Genomic DNA, 25,020 nt, shown 5'->3' on the forward strand with positions numbered 1-25,020 from the left:
CAGCAGTGGCCACAGGACTGGAAAAGGTCAGTTTTCATTTCAATCCCAAAGAAAGGCAATGCCAAAGAATGCTCAAACTACTGCACAATTGCACTCATCTCACACGCTAGTAAAGTAATGCTCAAAATTCTCCAAGCCAGGCTTCAGCAATATGTGAACAATGAACTTCCAGATGTTCAAGCTGGTTTTAGAAAAGGCAGAGGAACCAGAGACCAAATTGCCAACATCCGCTGGATCATGGAAAAAGCAAGAGAGTTCCAGAAAAACATCTATTTCTGCTTTATTGACTATGCCAAAGCCTTAGACTGTGTGGATCACAATAAACTGTGGAAACTTCTGAAAGAGATGGGAATACCAGACCACCTGACCTGCCTCTTGAGAAACCTGTATGCAGGTCAGGTAGCAACAGTTAGAACTGGACATGGAACAACAGATTGGTTCCAAATAGGAAAAGGAGTACATCAAGGCTGTATATTGTCACCCTGCTTATTTAACTTATATGCAGAGTACATCATGAGAAATGCCAGACTGGAAGAAGCACAAGCCGGAATCAAGATTGCAGGGAGAAATATCAATAACCTCAGATATGCAGATGACACCACCCTTATGGCAGAAAGTGAAGAGGAACTAAAAAGCCTCTTGATGAAAGTGAAAGTGGAGAGTGAAAAATTTGGCTTAAAACTCAACATTCAGAAAATGAAGATCATGGCATCTGGTCCCATCACTTCATGGGAAATAGATGGGAAAACAGTGGAAACAGTGTCAGACTTTATTTTTTGGGCTCCAAAATCACTGCAGATGGTGACTGCAGCCATGAAATTAAAAGATGCTTACTCCTTGGAAGGAAAGTTATGACCAACCTAGATAGCATATTCAAAACCAGAGACATTACTTTGCCAACAAAGGTTCGTCTAGTCAAGGCTATGGTTTTTCCTGTGGACATGTATGGATGTGAGAGTTGGACTGTGAAAAAGGCTGAGGGCAGAAGAATTGATGCTTTTGAACTGTGGTGTTGGAGAAGACTCTTGAGAGTCCCTTGGACTGCAAGGAGATCCAACCCGTCCATTCTGAAGGAGATCAGCCCTGGGATTTCTTTGGAAGGACTGATGCTAAAGCTGAAACTCCAATACTTTGGCCACCTCATACAAACAGTTGACTCTTTGGAAAAGACTCTGATGCTGGGAGGGATTGGGGGCAGGAGGAGAAGGGGACGACAGAGGATGAGATGGCTGGATTGCATCACCGACTCCATGGACATGAGTTGGGTGAACTCCAGGAATTGGTGATGGACAGAGAGGCCTGGCGTGCTGCGATTCATGGGGTCACGAAGAGTTGGACACGACTGAGCGACTGAACTGAAGACTCAAGATGGCGGTAGTTGTGATGAGTTACTTCTCTTCCAAGGCTTAGAACCCTATTGGCTCAGATACCAAGAGAGTGGCCCCCAGCAGACTCAGTGCTCACTGGTTGGATCAATAAACTAGTGAGCACATTGGTCTGCTCACTGGTTGAATAAGTTTATGCCCCCAAACGGATCATTCGTGAACTTCTAGAGAAGGGGCTCCGTCTCATGGCTGTCCCAGCTTGGTTGTCAGTGCTATTGACTGAGGCAGGCTGGGGTGGAGGACGTGCAGGTGCGGGGAGTCTGAGGCAGGTGGGCTTCCAGCACAGGGGCAGCTACTGCTCAGCTTCACCCGCCTGCCAGTGGTCGTGGTTGCCAGGTCCTCCCCGTTCTCAGGGGGATCTGCAGTCTGGATTGAACGTAACCAGCTAGTGACTCCATTTGTCTAAAAAGACACAGCAGACCACCAGCCTCCAGTGGAGGGCGGGCCTGCAAAGCGGGGTGTCGGTCACCAGTTCGCCGTGTCTGTTCCCCAGTCCTCTAGTCACAGTCCGTGGGCTTTGTGAATGGGGAGGGGGGTGTCCGGCCCACACCTGGAACCTCCTCCTCTTCCAACAGCAAGCTGGGTCAGTGCCCCTCGTGCGGCTTCATCTCACACCTTCCCTCTCCTGCCTCTCCTCCAGGTCTTTGTCTGGGTTGGTAAGGATTCTCAAGAAGAGGAGAAGACAGAAGCCCTGACCTCTGGTGAGGACCCACGCGTGCCTGCCGGTCTGTTTCGGGCGGTGGGGCGGGAGCAGCTTCCTGTGCGGGTCTGGGAGTTCGTGACAGCGGGGTGGGGGCTTCCTCCCCCACGGCCAGCCCCTGGTGAGCCCTCCCTGGGTGGTGAGAGAACAGCTCGGTTCCTGCAGAAGCCGTGGGTCACAGCAAGAGGAAGAGGCAGATAGAAGCTGCCTCGGGTTCCCAGGATGCCCAGGGACTAACCGCATCTGGATCTAGATGCAGGAAAGCAGGTCTCTGGTAGCTGAGTAGAGTCTGATTTGGGAGCTGGAAATCCAGAAGCTGGTTTCTTCAATACCTTCCAGTAGGGGACGCTAGAGAACAATGAGGCACGCCTTGTGAAGCTGGAGGTTAAACTGTGACCCCTGGCCTTTCCTGTGTTTCTGGGCGGGGCAGTGAAGGAGTCACGTGGTTGTCGTTGCCTTTAAGGAATGGTGGTGTCCGAGGGAGGGGTTGGGTGTTAGGGGCAGGGGACCACAGCCACCGTAGGCGTGGAACCAGCTCTCCTCGGTGGTGGAGACGCTGAGGATTCTTCTGCCCATGTGTCTGCAGCTAAGCGCTACATCGAGACGGACCCAGCTAATCGTGACCGGCGGACCCCCATCACTGTGGTGAAGCAGGGCTTCGAGCCCCCCTCGTTCGTGGGCTGGTTCCTCGGCTGGGATGACAACTATTGGTCTGTGGACCCCTTGGACAGGGCCCTCGCTGAGCTGGCTGCCTGAGGAAGGCAGGCCCCACCCCATTGCCGGCCAGTGCCTTTCAGAACTGTCCGCCCTTCGAGAGGAGACCTTAGAGTGAGCAGGGTCAACCTGGTGTGTGTGCGCGTGTGGTTGGTTTTTTCTTTTTCCTTTTTTTTTTTTTTACTGTAGCCAAAACAGCCCTGCAAAAATTCAGGGTCCTTGCAGAATTGTCTCAAGTGTCTGTGCTTTTGAAAATTGAATTCAATAAAAAGCTTTTTGAAGTGTGTGACCTGCTGTGGTTGTTTGTCCTGAGAAGTATCCTCACTGTTCTGGGAAGGGTCCATGGGGTGGGGGTGGGGGGTTGGCCTGTGCCTGAGACCCAGTGAATGAGCTTCATTCAACCCACATATAAATCTGATCCTCCGAGAAGCAGATGCCAAGATGAGATGGAATGGGCAGAGACTGCACTAGGGGGAGAGTGCTTGTATGGAAGGAGATTGACAGGCAGCCAGAGGAGGCTGGAGAGCCTTCAGACAGATGCCATCTGACCCCACGTGAAGCAGGGAGGAAGAGGGGTTGGGTGGATGCGTCTTAGACAGCCGTGCAGTCCAGGCGGCTTTTGCATAGCTTTTGGGGAGTCCTGAGACAAAGTGAAAAAAAATTTAATGGCATAGTCCCATTTGTGTTGTTAATTTATCCTTTTGATCATTTGCAAATGTACGATTCAGCAGCGCTGAAGACACTGGCGGCGTTGTGGAGCTGTCCCCACCATCTCCACCCAAACCTTTTTCCTAATCCCCAGCTTAGCTTTATACCCTGTGCCCATGACACAACTCCTTCCCTCTTCCTACTTCCCATCTGCCCCTGGGAACCTTATTGCACTTTCTGTCTCTGTGAACTTGCCTGTTCTAGGTGCATCGTGGAAGTGGAACCATGCACTTGCCTTCTGTCTGGCTTATTTCACTTAGCTTGATGCTTTCAGGATTCATACATTTTACAGCCCATAAAGTAACTGCATTCTTCTTGTGGCTGAATACTATTCCATCGTGTGTGTATATACCGTCTCATTCATGCTTTCATCCATCGATGGACACTCAGATCCTCTCCACCTTTTGGCTGCTGTGAATAATGCCTCTGGGGGTCTTCCCTGGTGGTCCAGTGGTTAAGAATCCCTCTTCAACGTGGGGGACGGAGGTTCAGTCCCTGGTTGGGGGTGCTGCAGGGCAACTAAGATCCCGTGTGCCGCAGCTGAGAGTTGATGCAGACGAATAAATAGATTTTCTTTAAAAAAAGTGTTACTCTGAACGTTGGTGTACAAATATTGTTTGATTCAGAATGTTCTGGAGCCCATCAGCCAACAAAGGCGATGAAGGTCTCCCAGGAGCGGATGAAGTGTGTCTAATCGCCCCACTTCGGTCAGTCATTGGGAGGCACGGCCTTGGAACACTGGGGGCAAGGAGGTCAAGGCAGTAGCGGGACCCTAGAGTCACTTACACTCCCGGGGGTTGCCCTTCCCTGGAGCATCTACATGGCTCTTCTTCGTTTCCTCTGCTTGCCACGAGTGTTTCTGCTGACAGGAGGTGCCCCTGGGTGCTCTCCGAGTTTGCAGCATGGGTGAGGGCCTCTGTGCCCCTTTGGTCCCCCAGACCCTGACTCTCTGCTCATGCTCACGTTGTCACAAAGTCCTGTTAGGCAGAAGAGGAAACAGGAGTCCAGAATGGGAGTGGCTAAAAGACAAGGAGGGGGAAAGCCCGAGAAAATAGGACAAAGGAAGGTCCAAGGACTGGAGTGAGGACCTCAGATGGAGCCCAGTTTACACAGGGCAGGCCCAGGGGAAGGAAAAACCATGTGGGGAAGGAAAAACCATGTAAAAAGAGGAGCCAAAGGGCCGGGGGTCATGCACGGGCACTCTCTCTCTCTCTTTCCTCTTCGCATCTTTTGGGTCGGCTTGCCCTCATGCCTCGAGGATGTTATTTTCCTTTATTTTCTAAATAACACGGAGCTGTGACACCATCCAAGAGCTGTGACACGCTGAGGGCTTTAACGTCCGTCGCTTCAAATTTTTGTTGTAATGAGACAGAAATGAGGAAATTGCACACTCCCCTGACAGTGCCTGTTAGACATTTCCATGAACTCTTGTCTCTAAACCTTTTCTCCATGGAGATCCCAAATCAGTCCAAAGAACTGAAGAGGGCCAAGCCCCTCCCCTCCCCTCCATCCTTCTGGTCTTTTCTCTGGTGGTTTCCTCTTTTGTTCCATGCCACCTCCCTCTCCCCCATCCCTATCAAGTTACAGAAGGAAAACTCCCCTGCAGAGGATGTAGAAGAACAGAAGCCAGTGTGAGGGGTTCTGTGGTGGGAAGGGCGTGTGTGTGTGTGTGTGTGTGTGTGTGTGTGTGTGTGTGTGTGTGTGTTTACACCATTGTTTCCAAAGCTGGCTGATCATGCAAATTGCCCAGGGAGCTTTTTAAAAGTGTAAAATTCCCCAGGGGGAGCCCTACCTCAAGAGAGTCTGATTCATCGCAGAAGTGATGAATGTAGCGGGGAAGGAATTTTCCAGGTGACACAGTCGGGGTGGGAGGTGGGTCAGGTCATGTCAGGCACTTGTGCTGTGTTGTGTGCTTGGTCGCTCAGTCCTGTCCAGCTCCTTGCAACCCCACGGACTGTAGCCCGCCAGGCCCCTCTGTCCATGGGGATTCTCCAGGCAAGAATACTGGAGTGGGCTGGCATTTCCTCCTCCATGGAATCTTTCCAATCCAGGGATGGAACCCACATTGTGGGCAGATTCTTTACTGTCTGAGGCAGGGTGTGAGCAGCCCCGAGTCGGAGCTGGAGGGAGGCTGCTGTGCTCAGGGACAAACAGCAGGAATTGCGGGGCGGGGGCGGGGGTAAGGGGAGGCTAGGGCAGAAGACCGGGAAGGCAGGAATTCACAGAGGGCCTCAAAGTCTGCAGAGAGGGGGTTGGACTTGAACTTGTAATGCCTGCCTTTATTCCAGAAGGCCAATTTCAGGGTCAAAGCTATTAACATGACAAATGCGAAACTCTGGAACAAAGGGGCTTGACCACCTGGAGCTTGTAGGGCTTCCCTAGCGGCGGGGAGGCCTGTCTAGACAGCTCCCAGTCCTGGCAACCTGAGGGAGTCCAGCACAGGTGAACCCGCCCTGCAGTTTTCATTTCCTTTTATCGGCATTCAAGGAGGTTTATTGGCCAATTTCTGTTTATTGGTGCCTGTGGCTTCAGAGAGAGAGACCTGTGAACTCTGAGAAAGGGAGTTGCCTGAGGCAACTGAATTGCTTCAGCCCCGTATTTTTTCTCTCAAAGGCAAAATAATGAGTCAGGAACACTATCACTTCAACCACATATTTTTCTCTTTCTAATGGTTTTTGAGAGACGGTGGATTCCATCATGTACGATGGAGAAGTCACTGCAAAATGCCATGAAATGCCCAAGTGCCAATGGGGCGTCTCCTGGAAAGAGGTTGGCCTGGGCTTAGAACCTGCATCCTATCTTGGACAATTCAGTTGAATAGATAACATATTTATGCCAGGCAGTGTGCAAGGCACTAAGCATAGGACAGAAAACTTACGTGAGCTTCAGTTTCCCCCCTGCAAAATGGTAATACTGTCTTTGTACAGTACCCAACCAGAGTTGTCACAATGGAGGGCTTGAAAGCTGGACTTCGAAGTCAGACCTGGGTGCAAGTCAAATTCAGTGATTTTAAAACTGGGATCAATAGAATTCTACGAGGTGCTTCAGTGATTTCACAATTTGGTTGAAATTTAGTTTTTAAAGTGGTAACAAATATCACAGACACTCAAAACAAACGGGAAACTGAAGGTAGAGCCTCATTTAAGGATGTAACTGCCTTTCTAACTCCAACTGTTTTCAATGCAGCCTCACTGATTGACATTAAGTAAATGTTATAAATGTGAACTTGAGAATTTATTCGTTTACTTTGGAGTTTCCTTTGAAAAAACAGGGGGAAAGGTTGTGGCTAAAAAGAAGTTTGGAAATAGGTGGTTCACTATTTCCTAGCAGAGTGACCTTGTGAAGCAGCCCAGTGTAAAGATCACAGAAATATTTTAAAAGGCCACGTTACCTCAGAGATCTGTGGAAGCCCGGTTTCCTCCCACTCAGGTGAGTGTGTTGTAACATGTCGTGGCTACAAACACCCAACCTACTTCTTTCACTCGGACTGAACTGACAGCCCAAACTGAAGTTTAAGGCCTGCTTGGCTATGAATGCAAAATTCCACTAGTCAAATTTGAATCTCAACAGTGCTGAAAAGCTGTGGTCTGCATATAAAGTGACTGGTGGTGTGTGCACGGGAGTGGTGGGGGCAGGCGCTGTCACACGAGGGCACAACAGACGCCTCAGGAGTCTGACTGTAGACAGAGCCACGTTTGACTCTCAAGTCTGCTGCTTCCTAACCATGTGATGCTGGGTAAGGCACTCTGAACTCCAGGGTCCTCATCAGTAACATGGGGATAAAAATGCATCCCATCAAGCTGTTTTGAAGATAAAATGTGTGCACAAGTACTTGAGCACAGAGCCGGGCGCCTGCTGCTCCACAGGTGGTGGCCGTTGATCCAAGGCCGCTCTTCGTTTTCTCCGGGTTTCTCGGGGAGCTAGTGGTAAAGAACCCGCCTGCCACGCAGGAGACACGTGGAATGCAGGCTCAGCCCTGGGCTGGGATGATCCCTACAACAGGAAATGGAAGCCCACTCCCGTATTCTTGCCTGCAAAATTTCATGGACAGAGGAGCTCGGCAGGCCCCGTCCACGGGTCACAGGGTCAGCCATGGCTGCGCGTGCCTTTCGTTCATCTCGGCGGTGCTGGGCCTTGTCTGGCCGTGGCCGGGGGTGGAGGTGCTGCTCTGTACTTGTGGCACGCGGGCTTAGCTGCCCTTCGGCATGTGGGATCTTGGCTCCCTGCCTAGGGACTGAACTCCCGTCCCCTGCGTTGGAAGGCGGATTCTTAACCACTGGACACCAGGGAAATCCCTCAGGACAGTCTTTTAAAGGTTGAATGTCGCAGGTAACACCCATAGCTTTTTGGAGGGTAGGGGTTGTTTTTTCTCTTTATTTTAAAGCTTTCCAAACGGAAATATCCTATTTGCTTTTTCTGATAATTTGTGATTATCGTAAAACATTAAAATATAGAAAAAGTGAAAGCTTCTATGTGATGTCTTCCAAAAACATCCATTCTTAACTCTTTGGTATAGGTTTTTACAATGCCCCCCATTGGTTTTATATCATTTATTCCTCTTTATAAGTAGGGTTTATGCCAGTGAGTTAGCTGGGTGGCAGGAAGAAGTGAGGCCCTGTCCTGTTTGGGAAATCAGACCAGCCAAGGATTCGTGGATCTCAAACTCCTCAGGGAAGCTGCGTGGACACCAGAGGGAGTAAGACACGACAGACGGCAGAAGGCCGTGGCCTCCCCTCTTCCTCTGGCCCAGGAAGAGTGTGCAGCAGCCAAAGCAGCCAGTCCAGGCCTGGAGAAACACATGTGCCACTTCTGAAAAACGAAATCCACACACACCACATGCAGGCAGAAACAGATTCTCATCCCAGAAAATCAGTATGAGCTCACACTTTATTATGCACAGCATTGCAGAGGGGGCCGCCTGGAAAAGCCCTCGCACTAAGGGGGCCGCCTGGAAAAGCCCTCGCACTAACACCGCCCGCTGTCATCCTGCAGCTCCTTCTACGGCTCCTCTCTCCCAGGCGACTTAACTTCAACCCACAACCCACGAGGAAGAAGAGCGAAGACTGTCTGGTGTCTGGAAACAGGCTCAAGGAACAGAAAGCACTGAACCTTAAAGTCTGAGAAGAGACTTTTAGCCAGGATATGCGGTTGTCTCCTGGTCCTTAGTAGTCAGGGGTGAGCCACCTCGCAAAAGAGAGAAAATCATTTCAATTTTAAAATTGAAAATAGAAATGCAGCTTGAGTTCCAAGTCAAAATGCTCCATATACATCTAATGAGCTCAGCCAGGACCCGGATCCACGGTGGTCCAAGGCTCCGTAAAGTAAACTTGGAAATGGGCTGTTGGGGAGGGACTCAGGAAGACTGACAAGTGGACCGCTGAGGACAGATACAAGGGGCGGCTCTGGGTGAGGACACTGCTATTTTAAAAATTTTTAAAAGTGATCTCACAGCTTCCAAGAGGAAGCGGTACAAATGCACTAGCCGGCTTTCCAGAAACCAACAGGAAGAATACCAGGTGCTTGGCTTCACAGGCATTTGTGAAACGGAAGATGCTTCCTCAAATTACAGCGGTTCAGAAGCGCTGACCAGTTCCTCCTTCAGCATCAACATATATGACAGAAAGATGACCAGGCAAATCAAAAAGAGCCATATCTCTACAGATATGCCAAGTTTGACTGTTCTTCCAAGCTCCTTGGATACTGTGTGCCTGACTATGAATTCCTTCTGTTACTTAATGAACGGTAACCAAGATAGCTCACAGCGTCCAAGAGTTGTTAACATGCAGACAGTAAAATATAGTTTTCTAAAGATATATTTTATCAAGTATTAGTCCTTAAGCCATTCAAATTGGTGTATAAACAACTATTTATAGGACTTAGAGAAAATTTTATTTTAAAAATTCAAATATTTAGAATCTGACATATGAGAATAGGCAAAAGTGAGAAAAAAGCACTTCTGTGGTAAGTATTTAGCTGGTTTGAAAGAGAGAGGAATCATTTACTCATAAAGGGGCTCAATGACGTTAAAAACAACACCCCGCGTTGTTCTGAACGGATCCCTAAAGCAGTGGGTTTAAGGCCCTCAAGAATCTGGGTGATCATCTCCCTCGATCTTGACCTCCAGTGCTGACAGGCACTGGCAAGAACATGTCTCCTCTCAAGTAAGGAACAGTTTGCAACCTGCTCTGAGTTTAGAAAGTAGACGAACGTTAGGAAAATTTCCTTAATTAAGATTCCCCGGAAGTAAGGCACGCGTGGCCCAGAGAAGCTGCTTGTAGCCCAAGGTCACTATTCTCTGCAAAATGTTTGTCTTGCAGAGATACTCTATCTTCTTGCTTCTGGCCTGGAGGCTGATGGAGGGTGCAGAACGACTCGATGAAATCTGAAAGAAGATGGACTTCACCTATCATGGAGCAATCTAAACACATGAACTTTTAAATATTTTAGAGTAAGGTTATCTTACATTAATCACCTCTCTCTCTCATGTCGTATTTACAAGCTAACAACCTTCATCTGTTGCTAGGATCACTATGCGTTGTAAGAATATCACACTCAACCTATGGAACAGGGGAGGGAGGGAGAAAGGCCCAGCGTGCACCCCTCCACCTCCCGGCTGAGGGCTGGTTTGGGCCCGTCTCAGCTCTGCCGCCCCCGCGGCTCACTGTTTTGGCCCCATGATAGCCTGCAGCATGTCTATGGGCAGAGGGAAGATGATGGTCGAGTTTTTCTCAGCAGCAATGGTGGTCAGCGTCTGCAGGTACCGCAGCTGGAGGGCGGCGGGAGACTCGGTGATGACCATGGAGGCCTCTTTCAGAGCCCTGGACGCGTTCATTTCTCCCTCAGCCGCAATGACCTACGGAGCAGCGGCAAGAAGAGATTAAACCAGAGGAAACGCTGGTTGTCAAGCTGCAGCCTTCAAACTAGGGCACGTCTGGCTCCAGCCACACATTTCCAGGGAGTCGGCCAGAACAGTTCCCAGGAAAACAGCTTCCAGATACTCAGTTTCTGTGATCTTCTCCCTGTAACTGATGTGCCTGAGTGTGTGCCGGAGGTCAAGACACCGTCTTTACAGGAGCGGGGATGGACCGGGGGATGCGAACCGATTTATATGCAATGCTATGGATCTAATGGATAACCAATGGGAACTGACTGTAGCACAGGGGACTCTACTCAAGGCTCTGGTGACCTATATGGGAAGAAAATCCAAAAAACAGGGGAGGGATGCATACGTATCACTGATTCACTTTGCGGCACAGGAGAAACGAACATTATGAAGCAACTATACTCCAATAAGAATTGAAAAAAAGACATCCTCTTTTACTATTTATTGTCTTTCTCCCATTTCCAGGGCATCAAACAAAGGGAAAATTCAGAATTCTGTGTAGGAGTTGAGAAAGTGAATGACCCAAATGACTGGATACAAAGCCTTTTGCAAGTCAGATAGATTTTCAATTCTTTGATTTCAAAGAAAGGGAAGAGGACCTTATTGTACTGCAAGCTGATAGATACTTAAAAATGTTTTTCATGAAAGATCAAAAAAGTCATAGGATTTTTCAGCACATAAATTCAGAGGAAGTGCTAAGTATTGTATAAAAGTATTTAAAAAAACCCCTTCCATTTCCATCTACTTATTTATATAAATAAGATTTCTTACTTCTCATACTTGTAGAAACGAAAAATAAGAGAACCGATGCCGACTCTTGCCTATTCTAGCGATAAGTAAGAGCCGTCGACAAGACGCGAACTCATTCTTCATTCATCTCATTGAGACCCTTGGTTGTAGTCAGAGAAAACTGCGAAGTGTTTTAACTTATATACTAGATGTGTTTCAGAAGGGTGATGAAATAATTCATAACAAAATATATTAGGAAAGGACTCTGTAGGGATGTGAAATGAAAATATAAATTCAAGGAGAAAAACGAAAAATGAAAATTCCTAACTATTAAAAGAGCTTATTTTCTCATCATTCTATAAAATAGAGAATGGAATCATTGTTACCTAAATTTCAAAGAAAGCATTTAAAATGAATGATGTTAACAGTTTTACCTCAAAATGTCAATATTTAAACCATGCCAGGACTTATATGTTTGGCAAATATCCACATTCAAAATGAAAAAATGTACATGTCTATTTAAAATGTGAGATGGGACACACAGATTTTCTGAATTCTTTGAGGGGTTATGTGAGCAAAGCTTGAAGGCTTTTGGAGAGGTGGGGAGGGCAGGGGTTTTAGAGTTTAGGTGGCTGCTGCTGCTGCTGCTGCTAAGTCGCTTCAGTCGTGTCCGACTCTGTGCGACCCCATAGACGGCAGCCCACCAGGCTCCACCGTCCCTGGGATTCTCCAGGCGAGAACACTGGAGTGGATTGCCATTTCCTTCTCCAATGCATGAAAGGGAAAAGTGAAAGTGAAGTTGCTTAGTCGTGTCCGACTCCAAGAGTACTGGAGTGGGTTGCCATTGCCTTCTCCAAGAGTTTAGGTGGTCTTGAGCTCAAATTGCAAACCTAACGCTTCCTAGCTGAATGTCCTCAGAAAGGTTATTTAACATTCTGAGCCTCAGTTTCTTATTCTTAAAATGGGAAAGCACCGACCTCATGGGACCATTGTAAGGAAGACAGAGGTCTATTATGCGTTGAAGTGTATAAACAGAGGCTAATTGCATAGCAAGGGCGAGTGACCAGACCTAATTTTTGGATCCACCTATGCCCTAATTCTTAAGAGATTCAGAAGCCAAATCAAGGCAGCTATTCCTAAGTCCTAATCCTAGGAGGACAGGTGTAAAGATACCATAACCCTCTTATAAGTATAGTTAGGTTGTTCTCACAGGAATCTCAAAATATTAATGGTTTTTTTTTCTTCTTATGCTAAATTTTTATTTCAATGCAACTGCATAAGTATGAGTATTTATTCAACGTATAACAATTATGACATCCACAGGGAATTTCTTAGGGGAAATAAGACTGCAAACACTATTGCACAGATCCTAAAAAACTATTAGGCTGGTAAATCTACAACTTACAGCTGGAGGTTTTCAATACTTCTGTGAATATGAGAATTGAAAGCAATGGTCTTACGACCAGTATAATTTCATTCAGTTACACAGTAAGCTTTGGGGCCTCCTGGGTGTCAAGACCTATAAAGGGGCTAGGGTACAGGAGGGACTCCTCCACGTCCTTCAGCTCCTGGCCAAGCAGGGCAGATGGACTCGGAAGCAGATCATTTCATTCCAACGTGACAAATGCTGACTGAGGCAGGTACAAGGCCCAGAGCTGGCAGGAAGAGGAAAGCAGTTTTTGCCAAAGGTGAAGTGGTGGGGTTATGCCCTCGATGAAGCGGAACAATAGAGGGTGGAGGCCTTGCTGTTTGGACTAAGGTGAGAAAGACTATTTCAGGCAGAACATGGGAAAAGGTACTTCGGTATAAAAAAACCTAGTGTTCCAGGAAACTATAAGCAGGTGAGCACTGTGAGGAGGAGGGGGAGGTGGGGGCGAACAGGGCAGAGGGGGAGTGAACTGTGAGTGGGGGAGGGGGGAGGGGGTGAATAGGGAGCGGGGTGAGCAGGAGGGGGAGGTGGGGGTGAGCAGGAGGGGGAGGTGGGGGTGAACAGGAGGGGGAGGTGGGGGTGAACAGGAGGGGGAGGTGGGGGTGAACTGGGGGGGCTGAACAGGACGGGGAGGGGGGTGAACAGGAGGGCGGGAAGGGCAGCAGGGACCCAGGTGTTCGTCTTTATCCTGAAGGTGATGGGAAGCCTCAGAGTTAGAGAAAAGCCTCCACCAGATGTTAGAGCATCAGTATGAGAAGAGACGGAGGAGAGCTTTCGGAGCGACCTGGTGTCAGTCACCAGTGGTGTGGGCGGAGAAGGAAATGGGCTGTTGAGACTCAACAGTGTGGGGCGGACTGGGCGGGACGCGAGGGGCACAGGCTGTGTCTGGGTTCTGTCCTGTGCATTAGGTGAGACAGAGGAGCCTTACTGGAAGAAGGGACCAGATTAGAGGATAAAAACTGGACTTTATCAGCATTTTAAAGCATTATGTCCCCCTAAGTGTGTGGGAAGGGCCCAGTGCCAGCCACACTGAGAAGAACTCTGGGAACTGTCTCCCAGGCAAGGCCTGGACAGAACACACAAGCTGACCCTGCCACGGGCACAGCAGGCTCTGATTTTTCCCGTCAGCTCAGATGTCCAATAAGGCGCTTTTTTTTTCCCCCTGTCTGGACACAGATCAACTGCAAAGATAGCTCAGCTCCCACTACCAATCAGCACACCATCTCTTGGCTGGGAAGCCAGACCCACCCAGCTGGGCACACATTTTGTTACTAGAAAAGCTGGTCTGAGTGAGCTGCCAAAGATGTGAACACAATACCCTAGCCGTGTCTAATACAAGCCAAGCGGGCGCTGTGGGCAGGGTCTTAGAAACCAGGCACTTGCAGTTTCTGCCAGAAGCCCGGAGCCCAGTCAATCGACACTTCCTATTCACAGAGCATTGTGTCAAAGCTCGGAGAAGGCAATGGCACCCCACTCCAGTACTCTTGCCTGGAAAATCCCATGGACGGAGGAGCCTGGTGGGCTGCAGTCCACGGGGTCGCTAAGAGTCAGACACGACTGAGCGACTTCCCTTTCACTTTTCACTTTCATGCATTGGAGAAGGAAATGGCAACCCACTCCAGTGTTCCTGCCTGGAGAATCCCAGGGACAGGGGAGGCTGGTGGGCTGCCATCTATGGGGTCGCACAGAGTCGGAGACGACTGACGCGACTTAGCAGCAGCAGCAGCAGCAGCAGCAGTGTCAAAGCTGGTGAGTTCAGGCCTGTGGAAGGGTCCTGCTGTCTCCTCCTGCGGCCCAGGGGGCTGCTCTGAGGGAAGGGCTGGAAAGGCCACCTGCGTCCTGTACTCCACCCGCTCAGTTATCACACAACTAGGTCCAGAGGTGCAAGCCCAAAGCCCATGCCAGGCACTTTTCTGAGAATCGTGACAAAGGAAAAAAGGGAGAATCTGCAAGCACAAAAGATATTACATTTCCAGTCACGGTCTGAAAACCTTAAAAGAGGTCCCGCTAACATAACAGTTCAGGAGAATCTGTCCTCTTGTAACTTTTCTCTCAAATGACGCTTGTGAGCACTTAATGTGCTCATTTTCTTTGCAGTGTAGGAAGCCTTCATCTCAACCATTATCCATTCAGCTAGCAGCGGATGTCTGGATAATCTCTAGTCAGGGGTACTACAAAGTGCTGCTGTGAACACTCCAGCACACGTCTTCTGGGAAACAAGCACGCATTCCGCTCAGATCCACGTGGCCAGACGCTCCAGAGCTGTCGCACCAATGCGTGTTCTCGCCACCGAGACCTCCCCCTCCCCCACACTTGGATCTTTTTCTTTCTTTCTTGTTTAAATCCATTACAGTGAATGTTTAGAGTGGCATCTGCTTGTGACATGAGTTTGCATTTCAGGCTAATTAACTTGAGGAATTTTTCTCTGAAGTCTCTTAGTCGATAGACTCTTACAACCTTTTCCTTTGCAATTTATTTAAGAAACAGTGACCCCTATTTCTCTGAGAACTTGAATACTGGGCCTTGTGGTTGTTGTAGGATAACTGGACTCTATGGAAGAATTAAGACTCCTTGAGATTCTGTGTGTTAACCCCACCCTTACTACTGCTGCTAAGTCGCTTCAGTCGTGTCCGACTCTGTGTGACCCCATAGACGGCAGCCCACCAGGCTCCCCCGTCCCTGGGATTCTCCAGGCAGGAACACTGGAGTGGGTTGCCATTTCCTTCTCCAATGCATGAAAGTGAAAAGTGAAAGGGAAGTCGCTCAGTCGTGTCTGACTCTTAGCGACCCCGTGGACTGCAGCCCACCAGGCTCCTCCGTCCATGGGATTTTCCAGGCAAGAGTACTGGAGTGGGGTGCCACTGCCTTCTCCGAACCCCACCCTTAAAGACAGCCAGATCCAGTGAGAGCCCAGTAATTCAGAATCCTAAGTGACTTTATTTTTTCTTATAAAGGGAAGTCAGGAGCTCTTTCCTAACTGGTGGAATGTTTGCAAAGGAGGCTCAGTCCTTCCTGGAAAGAAGGCAGTGAGGAGCACAAGAAATCTTAATTTCCACAGTCACTAATCAACTGTGTGATTTTGAGATCACATCACTTTTTTGGGGGTTGATATTTTTGTCAAAATAGTGGGAATGGCAAATGCGTTTCGTTCTCAGGGCCAATTTCAAGCAGCTGTGGGTGGTTACCGAGTGTGCATCAGGGCTTCCCAGCTGGCGCTGGAGGGAGAGCCTGCCTGCCAGTGCAGGGGACACAAGAGACATGGGTTTGATCCCTGGGCTGGGAAAATCCCCTGCAGGAGGAAATGGCAGCCCACTCTAGTGTTCTTGCCTGAAAAATCCCATGGACAGAGGAGTATGGCAGGCTATAGCCCATAGGGTGGCGAAGAGTCAGGTAGTACTGAATCGACTTAGCTCGCCCGCACGCACACCTAGAGTGCTTCAGCAGCATTCTCAGGTCAAGCCCAAGCTCAGTGGAAAGCAGCGCTGTGGTCAACGACGGGCATGGGAGCTGGAGGGGGACAGGCAGCATTTGTCACCTTCAGAAGATAATCTCTAAGGACCCTTGGGGCGCCAATATTCTGTATCGTCTATGTATGATAAATTCTATTATTCAACGTGGTTTGGGAACGGGGCTTTTGGTTAATGACAGATTCTAGGTAAAAGGGATCCCTCATTTTCAAAATAACTAAATTATAGTGAGGCATAGTTAATATCATTCTCATAAATACAATTAAATCTTCTAAATAAAATATCATGGTTTGGAGAGAAAATACTTGAGGGCCCTGCAGTGTCGGAAGCGCCAGTCAACCCACTGTTGTTCAGTCGCTCAGTCACGTCCAACTCTGCGACCCCACGGACGGCAGCCCACCAGGCTCCTCTGTCCATGGGCTTTTCCAGGCAAGAGCACTGGAGTGGGTCGCCATTTCCTTCTCAAGAAGATCTTCCTGACCCAGGGATCAAACATGAGTCTCCTGCTTTGCAGGTGGATTCTTTACCACTGAGTCACCTGAGAAGCCCAATTAACACATTAGGAAAATCTAAAAGTTCTGGTTAGTGAAACATTCTGGATGCAGTGTGTCAAATGAATCTATTTGGTGCTGGCTAAAAAATTAGAGTGACCCATCTGTGGCTTTGGAGAAGGCAATGGCAACTCACTCCAGTACTCTTGCCTGGAGAATCCCATGGATGGAGGAGCCTAGTAGACTGCAGTCCACGGGGTCACTAAGAGTGGGACAGGACTGAGCGACTTCACTTTCACTTTTCACTTTCATGCAATGGAGAAAGAAATGGCAACCCACTCCAGTGTCCTTGCCTGGAGAATCCCAGGGACAGGGGAGCCTGGTGGGCTGCGGTCTATGGGGTCACACAGAGTCAGACATGACTGAAGCGACTTAGCAGCAGCAGCATCTGTAGCTTACAGGGCATCCTAACAGAAGGGCAGGGTTCTGTGGTTAGCCAGTTATCACCAGCTGCTACTGTTTTCTAACAACAACAAACTGGTTTGCTACTGGTATCTTGGGAGATCTGTCACGTCCACAGCAACTGCTCCTATGAAGACTGTCCCTCTTCCTCCATCTATTCACAGGTGAGGGCTGGTCTGCTTCCCACAGCATTCGGCCGGGAGACACACGCACTTGAGAACCAGACCTTCTCCCCTCCAGCTGTCTGCAGCGAGGCGAGGCCCAGGATGTGGAATGCCTGCCTCCCCTGAGGCTGCCTTCTGGTCTCTGGCTTTGATTCTGGTGAGGCTTGACTCTACTTCCTACCCTTGGGTTTGGTAAGACATCCCTATGAAGTCATTTGAACATATTTTCTTTTCCAGATTCACAAATATTCCCTCAGCACCTCCCATGTATGTCACACACCCATGCAGGGTTAAGACACAGTCAGGGATGATGATTTAAAAAAAAGACAAAAAGGGGAAAAAAATCAGACATCAAGGAAAAAGAAGTGGGAAAAAAAAAAAGAGGAGAGAAAGGAAGATGGAAACTGTAAGAAGGAAGAACAACTTGGGAAAAGGAAGAAAGAGACAAAAATAAGGAAGGGATGGGACAGCCGTTCACTCTGAAGTCAGACTGTTGGTGTGTCCTTAACAGAGGGCTGAGAGAATAACGCAGGGCGTACGCAGTTCTAACAGAGCCAGGCAGCTATCTATGTACTGGAATTCCTAGGAGGTGCGGTTTGTAAGAAAGCAAGGTGAAGGACAGTATGTGCTGTGACCCTACTTCTGTAAAATAGGCCAGCAGACTGACAGCCTAGTCAATAAACCCCAATGAAAATCTGGGGGTGTCAACATATACACTGAGCTGGTAAGAGGAGTGGCCTCTGGTGGGAGGGGATATGATTTAAAGTGATGAGGAGAGCTTTCATCTTTGCTACTTTGGGACTATTTGGATTTTTTACAACCAGCATGTTTACATTGTATATTTAAAAAGGAAGACTCAACAGGAAAAACAAACCACACAAAAAACACAAAGGTACCTTGGCTCGGGCCTCCCGGGACGCCTCTGCCTCTGCAGCCATGGCTCTCTGCAACTGCACTGGCAGCTTCACGTCCTTGATTTCCACGCGCTCCACCTTTATTCCCCAGTCATCAGTGGCATCATCCAGAGTACACTGTTAGGAAGACAGAAGGCAGGCTGAAAATGTTCAGTCCTCGCTCAGGAGCCTAAGGCAGCTGTGTTCATTGGGATCTGGAGTGGGTGAGGCGCTGGTGGAGGGCTGCAGAGAGAGTCAGCCACGGCGGCATGCAGGCTCAAGTGCGAGGCTGGATTACTGGGAAGTTTTCTTGATTCTGCTACTAATAAGCTAATGTGGGTTGGCTAACGTTTTCTAAAAGAGCTAAATTCCTTCTGCTGCTGCTACGTCGCTTCATTCGTGTCCAGATCTTTTCAACCCAATGGACTGTAGTCCTCCAGGCTCCTCTGTCCATAGGATTCTCCAAGCAAGAACACTGGAGTGGGTTGTCATGCCCTCCTCCAGGGACCTCCCTGACCCAGGAACTGAACCTGCGTCTCTACGGCTCCTGCACGGCAGGCGGGTTCCTTACCATGAGTGCCGCCTGGGAAGCGCTGCAACTAACTCTGCTGTGCAGATTAAAAGTGGCCATGGAAAATAATATACCAATCAATGGGTGTGGCTGCATTCTAATAAAACTGCACTTATTAAAACAGGTGGCCAGAGAACTCCTGAGCGAATGGGACTGTGCGAGCCAGGCTACTTCTTTGTGCTTCAACCTCCTCCCTTTACAACGGGAGGAGTGAAATCACACTATTCCATTTCATACGGTTGTTGGGGCATCACAAGAGACCAAAGAAATCTGCACAAACAGTAACAGTTCAGGTGATGGTACCTGATTTTTTTTGACCAAGTCAGATTTGATTCATCATCTGTTATGAAGGCAAGATTGGAAAGTGCAGGAGTTACAAACAAAGTCATAGGACTCGCACAGAACGTGGCTCCAGCCATACCTGCCCTGTCTTGCAGAATAGCCTCTGAACTATGATGCTAAAAGAAAAAGGCTAACACTAACTTTGGGGAAAAAAATTTATACTGGAGGGAATTTAAAAACAATGCACGCATTGGAGTGTTATTAACCTATAACCTACTTATATGAAAAAAATCCCCCTCCATCAAGCTTGGGGAGAGTTTTCTATGAAGAAAAAAAGGCCAGTGATTCTCCAAGTTGACTTAATGAAAAGTTGTCAAATGCCCATGGGCCCTGTGCTCCTCTTCCCAAACCTGCAGTTGAGCTGCGCCAGCGGTGCCCGCCTCACCTGCATGTTGTGTGCGATTTCCTCCCTGTCAGAGAGGATCTGGGAAAGGTTCTTGGTGCCCAGGACGTTCCTCAGGGTCGTTTGTGCCAAGAGACGGGTTGCTGAGTCAGCGTTGGTGATGTTTGCCACGGCCAGAGTAGCGTTCTGCACACGGTAATAGACCACGCCGTCCACGCTGATGGTGACCGAGTCCTTAGTGAGGATCTGCGATGCAGGGAGGCAACGGGAAGTCCATCAGCCTCCCCTTTAATAAGGCTGCAAGGACTGTGATCCCACTGAATGTCTTAAAATAAGAGCTGATTTTTTTAGTAAGTGCTATTGACTGAATGTTTGCATCTCCCTAAAATTCATGTTGAAACTCCATACCCAATGTGTTGGTGTTTGGAGGTGGGGCCTTTGGGAGGCCACGAGGGTGGAGCCCTCATGAATGGGATTAGCACCCTTATAAAAGAGACCCCAGAGAGACCCCTCCCCCTTCTACTACATGAGGACATAAAGTGAGGACACAAACAGTGATCTAGGAATGGGGAGGCAGGCCCTCATCAGACACCACATTTGCTGGTGTCTTCACCAGCACTACTTCAGAACTGTGAACACTACATATCTGGTTTATAAGCCACCGAATTTGTTACAGAGACCGCAAGGGACTAAGACCGCCAAGTATCAGGATGTTCACTATGTCTTAAAAATTTTAATTAAGTACTTTCGTTTACTATTAATTCCATTCACTCATTTGCTCATTCAACACATACTGAGACTTAGTCACAGTCAGTAGCCGGCACTGTGCTAGGTTTCAGGGATAAAGGCATGAAAAACACTTAGTTCCTACTTTCAAGGAGGTCAGGGAATCAAGGGACGCTCTAAGGGACAAAGATGGGCAGTTGCAGGTGGCAGAGGTGAGACATGAACTAACTCTTGAAAAAGGAAATAATTTTCTGAGGATGGAGTGAGAGTATCCAAGGCAGACAGCAATGTGTGACAAGGGGCGGGGGCGCCAGAGAGCCTGTGTCTGATGAGCCTGAAGCAGCGCAGTGTTACTGGGACCAAAGAACTGAACTCTCTTCACAGGGCGATGTCAGGGTGAAAGCATATTTACAGTGTGCTTCATAAAATGGTTACAGGACACAGACCCAGTGTGTCAGTGCTTCCTGTCACGTTCAACGGCAGAGTCCTTGGTTTGGTTCAAAGCCCTTTGATACCTGTCCTCTGGCCTCCTTCCTCCCCACTCCTGCACACGTCCTCCACTGGACGATGTGGGGCTCCCACATGCACCGCGCTCCTTGTCCCGGGCCTCCACAACGTCAGACGGGTACAGCATCTAAGACACAGCTCAAGTGTCCTCTTCTCTATGAAACTTGCCTGACCCTCCCAGCAGAGTTACACACTCATTCCTTCACCCAGTCCCTGCAGTGACGTGATTTATTGACACCACTGCCTCCCTGTTAGACTATGAACTTCCTGAAGGCAGTCTGTCCTTTTATCTGTAGCACTGGCAGAGTGCTTGATACACAGCAGGTAGTCAGGAAAACAGGAGAAGGACTAGACTGTGGGAGGAGCAGTGTGGGGAGAGTCAGGAGGCCTCAACTACAGTCCCAGCTCTGCCAGCTCCTCCTCAGGGACCTCCAGCGAGGGCTTTCAGCTGTTTGACTTAGCGATTCCTCATCTGTAAGATGGGGCTACTAATATTGCCCAATTCTAAGCAAATTTCTTTGAAGGTCAAAAAAGATGTTTGCAAGTGAAGCCATTTTGAGAATGTAAAGATGTACATGGGAAAAAGTCATAAAAATGATAATAGCTGTTTAGTTCTGCCAGGCATAAAAAGAGTTAATTCTTTTTTCTCAGTAACATAAAAATACTTCAAATTTGGAGGAGAAGTGGGGAGTTTGTAAATAGATACATAATATATTACCATCTTGTGTGAAAATTAATTTTTTCCCATGATGTGATGGAAAATGTTGGTCATTTCTAAAGGAATTCTTGCCATGGAGACTCTGCCATGGCTGGAGCTTTGTAAAGTTGCAGCTTCTCTATCTACTGATTATTGTAGGCAGAGTGTTTATCTTCCTTCATAACAAGTTCACAGGGGATCAGAAAAAGGACTGCTTGCCAAGTTTCAAACCGCTCTGCGTTCAGGGAGCAGCTGGAAGGCAGAGGCTTGCCGTGACCCTGCCAGATGCCCGCTGTGTTTACAGAGGAAAGTGCCAGAACTCCCTGCTACTCTCAGAGGGCTCCTTCTGAGAGTCAACCTTCCACACAGAGAATACAGACGTGCTCTCAGTCTTGCTTTTACGGGTAAAACGATTTCTGGTGTCACTACATACGTGTGGATTACAAAGTCTCGCCTCACTGACTGCTTGGCTCAGGACCAGCAGCGAAGCTTCTGAGCTGGTCTCTGGATTCTGTGACCAGGCGCCACCGCTCTGCTGAGGGCCTGGCCTCGGGCCAGCAAACACCAGCAGTTCTCTTTGGTCCTGCTTCTCAGGCCTTCTACCTGTGATGGTCATGACGCCCCCTCAGACACAAGGGCCAGGATGGCCATCACTGTGTCAAGGGCTGGGACAGAACAAACGTAGGATGCACTCAGCATGGAGCTGTCCCACAGCTAAGCCTTGACCCAGGACTCTGAAGGTCCTGGCCCTGTCCTTGAGTCGGGAGGAATTCTTGTCTACTTTCTGGGATTCTGCTGTGAGCTTCAACGGTGAGGCACTTTGAAAAAGCACGAAATAATTACTCATATAAAATATCATATTCTTATCTAAAATACCAAATGGGCAGTCTCTAATTCTTTGGCTTCTAACCAGTTTACCCAGAATACTGTCAAGCACTGTAAGAGGAATGTTCTATCAGAAACCCAGAGAGAAGTGTGGTAGGGAGAGTGCTGATGACAGTGGTAATGGTGAATTATGCTGACACTGACACTACAGTACGTTTATAATAATAATAAGCACTTTCACAGCGCTGACTACTTATCAGCCTCTGCTCTAAGCACTTTGCATAGAGCGTCTCATTTAGTCCTCACAAGAACTCTATAGAGCAGGTCCTGCTATTATAACCTCTACTTTATAGATGAGGAAATGCGGGCATAAAGAGAAGTTAAAGAACTTGCTGGAGGTCACAGGGCCAGAAACCGCTGAGGGCAGAGGGGCTCTCCAGCTGTGCTGTGGCCGCTGGCCCCGCTGCCTCTCCACGCCAGGCCCCGGACAGCTCAGTCACCCACAGCAAACGACAACCTTACCTCCTGAGGAGGAATATCAAATGAAATAGTCCTCATGTCCACTTTGATGAAGCTGTCAGTGCACGGCAGAATAAAAAACAAACCTGCAACAGAGACATACCTGAGGTCAGTGCACACCGGCTCCTCACTAATCAGCTCACCGTGCCCTTCCTTCTCACAGGATCAACCCGATTAACCGCAAGGAAGCAGGGCGTCTCAGTGGGTGCGCTGGGAGCCAGGAACGGCACCCTGGACCCCCGAGTGGATACGCTGGGAGCCAGGAACGGCACCCTGGACCCCCGAGTGGGTGCGCTGGGAGCCAGGAACGGCACCCTGGACCCCCGAGTGGGTGCGCTGGGAGCCAGGAACGGCACCCTGGACCCCCGAGTGGATACGCTGGGAGCCAGGAACGGCACCCTGGACCCCCGAGTGGGTGCGCTGGGAGCCAGGAACGGCACCCTGGACCCCCGAGTGGGTGTGCTGGGAGCCAGGAACGGCACCCTGGACCCCCGAGTGGGTGCGCTGGGAGCCAGGAACGGCACCCTGGACGCCGCGGCTTTCTCCCCACAGCCAGCCGTCCCCTCGAGACCTGTGGGCTGCATTTCCTCACTCCGCTTTTACTGTCACCCATTTGCTCTCACTTACCATTGTTTTTTGGCCGTCCCACACGGCATGTGGGATCTTAGTTCCCCGCAGGGACTGAACCCGTGCCCCCTACAGTGGAAGCGTGGAGTCTTAACCACTGGACCACCAGGGAAATCCCTGGTTTCACTTAGACCAATGCAACTGCTTCTTATGCCATCTTGCTGTTTCTTCCAGTTTGCTTCCCACAAACAAGCCGTACCACACCCTGCACAACCTGTCCCTGCTGACCTCTTCACCACCCCCCTCTTCTCATCCTGCACGCCGGCTCGGCTGGGCTGCCTGCAGTTCACTGACCCTACAGTGCTCTTCTCTGCATGGCTCTGCACACGTTCTGATCCTGGGGATACCTCTCCTCCAGTTCTCACCTTTTCCTGCCGAGATGTCACCTCCAGAAAGCATCCTGCTACTTGGGGCCGACACTCTTCTCTGGGCTTCAACAGCCATCTGTGACTTCCTGACATAACACTGACCACGTGGGACTGTAACTGTCAACTGTCTCCTTGCCGGCGTCCCACCACCAGGCAGAAAGGTGGCAGAGACTCTGTTTTCATGTCCCTTGAATTCTCAGAGCCTGGAACTCAGTGAGAGCTTAACTGAAGTTTGCCGAAAATAATGACTGGAAGCATTTATTTCAGTAGGGAGTCTCACACTCAAATTTTGATAGCTGCAGCTATTTCTGGCCTAAAGATAATCTTAACAACTCAAATAGGAAGGGGAGGGGAGAGGCGGGAAGGAAAGGGTAATTTCTGGTAGGCTGTACTGCTATTGTTGCACAAATTCTGCTGTGAGAAGTCTTCTAAGTCAACAGAGACCTTCATGAAGGAAATCACATCAGTAAAAGGATGCATTTTGCTTTCCAGACCAACAGTGCAAGCACTCACCAGGTCCTTTCGCTCCTCCTTGTAAGATGCGACCCAGTCTAAAGATGATAGCTCTTTCATATTCTTTTATGATCTAGATTAAAAACACAAATCATAATTTAACATGAGGAGTACAAGTAGTTACATGCATAGCTTTTGAAATATAATATTTCTCCTCTAAATAAATATCTGGTGTTTATAACACCAGATAACAGCTATAGGCAACATGTTAATGTTTAGTGACCCCTCCCAGAATAACCAAGAATTAAGTACTTTTTTGTGGATTACAAAAGCAGTAGATATTCACTGAGTAAAATCTGGATAGTATACAAAGAGTATACAAAAGCAAATTCACAACTTCACTCCTCAGCTGTTAACAATGTTATTCAATTACTCATGAATTGTCAACACAGGGGGAAAAAAGTTAACAGCCTTATAGCTTGTCTTCTGGTTCATTAAATTATAATAGTAACTAATCTGAAAATTCTTAGAGCATATTTTATCTTTTTAGGAATATGTAAGTGACTGTCATTTATCACAGTATTAATAACTTCATGGAAAATAGATGGGAAACAGTGGAAACAGAGACAGACTTTATTTTCTTGGGCTCCAAAATCACTGCAGATGGTGACTGCAGCCATGAAATTAAAAGAAGCTTACTCCTTGGAAGCAAAGTTATGACCAACCTAGATAGCATATTAAAAAGCAGAGACATTACTTTGCCAACAAAGGTTCGTCTAGTCAAGGCTATGGTTTTTCCTGTGGTCATGTATGGATGTGAGAGTTGGACTGGGAAGAAGGCTGAGCACCGAAGAACTGATGCTTTTGAACTGTGGTGTTGGAAAAGACTCTTGAGAGTCCCTTGGACTGCAAGGAGATCCAACCAGTCCATCCTAAAGGAGATCAGTCCTGAGTGTTCATTGGAGGGACTGATGTTGAAGCTGAAACTCCAATACTTTGGCCACCTGATGTGAAGAG

General features: G+C 48.6%; 2 protein-coding genes across 10 annotated transcripts in view; one reads left to right on the forward strand and one right to left on the reverse strand.

Annotated features, from left to right (window-relative positions):
- GSN (gelsolin) overlaps window positions 1-3,088 on the forward strand; it is a 60,994-nt gene extending 57,906 nt beyond the window's left edge. For 7 of the 8 annotated variants that reach the window (XM_059889166.1, XM_059889165.1, XM_005210608.5 and 4 more), the window contains 2 exon segments: window positions 2,026-2,086; window positions 2,672-3,085. In XM_059889166.1, coding sequence (XP_059745149.1) covers window positions 2,026-2,086; window positions 2,672-2,841 — 231 coding nt within the window. In that variant the 3' untranslated portion in view covers window positions 2,842-3,085. 8 annotated transcript variants of the gene reach the window in all.
- A 5,288-nt stretch (window positions 3,089-8,376) lies between these two features.
- The window catches only part of STOM (stomatin), a 33,393-nt gene continuing 16,749 nt past the window's right edge, over window positions 8,377-25,020 (reverse strand). Inside the window, exons 1-5 of one of the 2 annotated variants that reach the window (XM_024995421.2) lie at window positions 23,548-23,787; window positions 22,559-22,641; window positions 19,324-19,527; window positions 18,029-18,163; window positions 8,377-10,360 (exon numbers count right to left, since the gene is read on the reverse strand). In XM_024995421.2, the coding sequence (XP_024851189.1) occupies window positions 10,166-10,360; window positions 18,029-18,163; window positions 19,324-19,527; window positions 22,559-22,641; window positions 23,548-23,626 (696 nt within the window). In that variant the 5' untranslated portion in view covers window positions 23,627-23,787 and the 3' untranslated portion in view covers window positions 8,377-10,165. 2 annotated transcript variants of the gene reach the window in all.

Source organism: Bos taurus, chromosome 8 (genome assembly GCF_002263795.3).
Source record: "Bos taurus isolate L1 Dominette 01449 registration number 42190680 breed Hereford chromosome 8, ARS-UCD2.0, whole genome shotgun sequence".
Lineage (NCBI taxonomy): Eukaryota > Metazoa > Chordata > Mammalia > Artiodactyla > Bovidae > Bos > Bos taurus.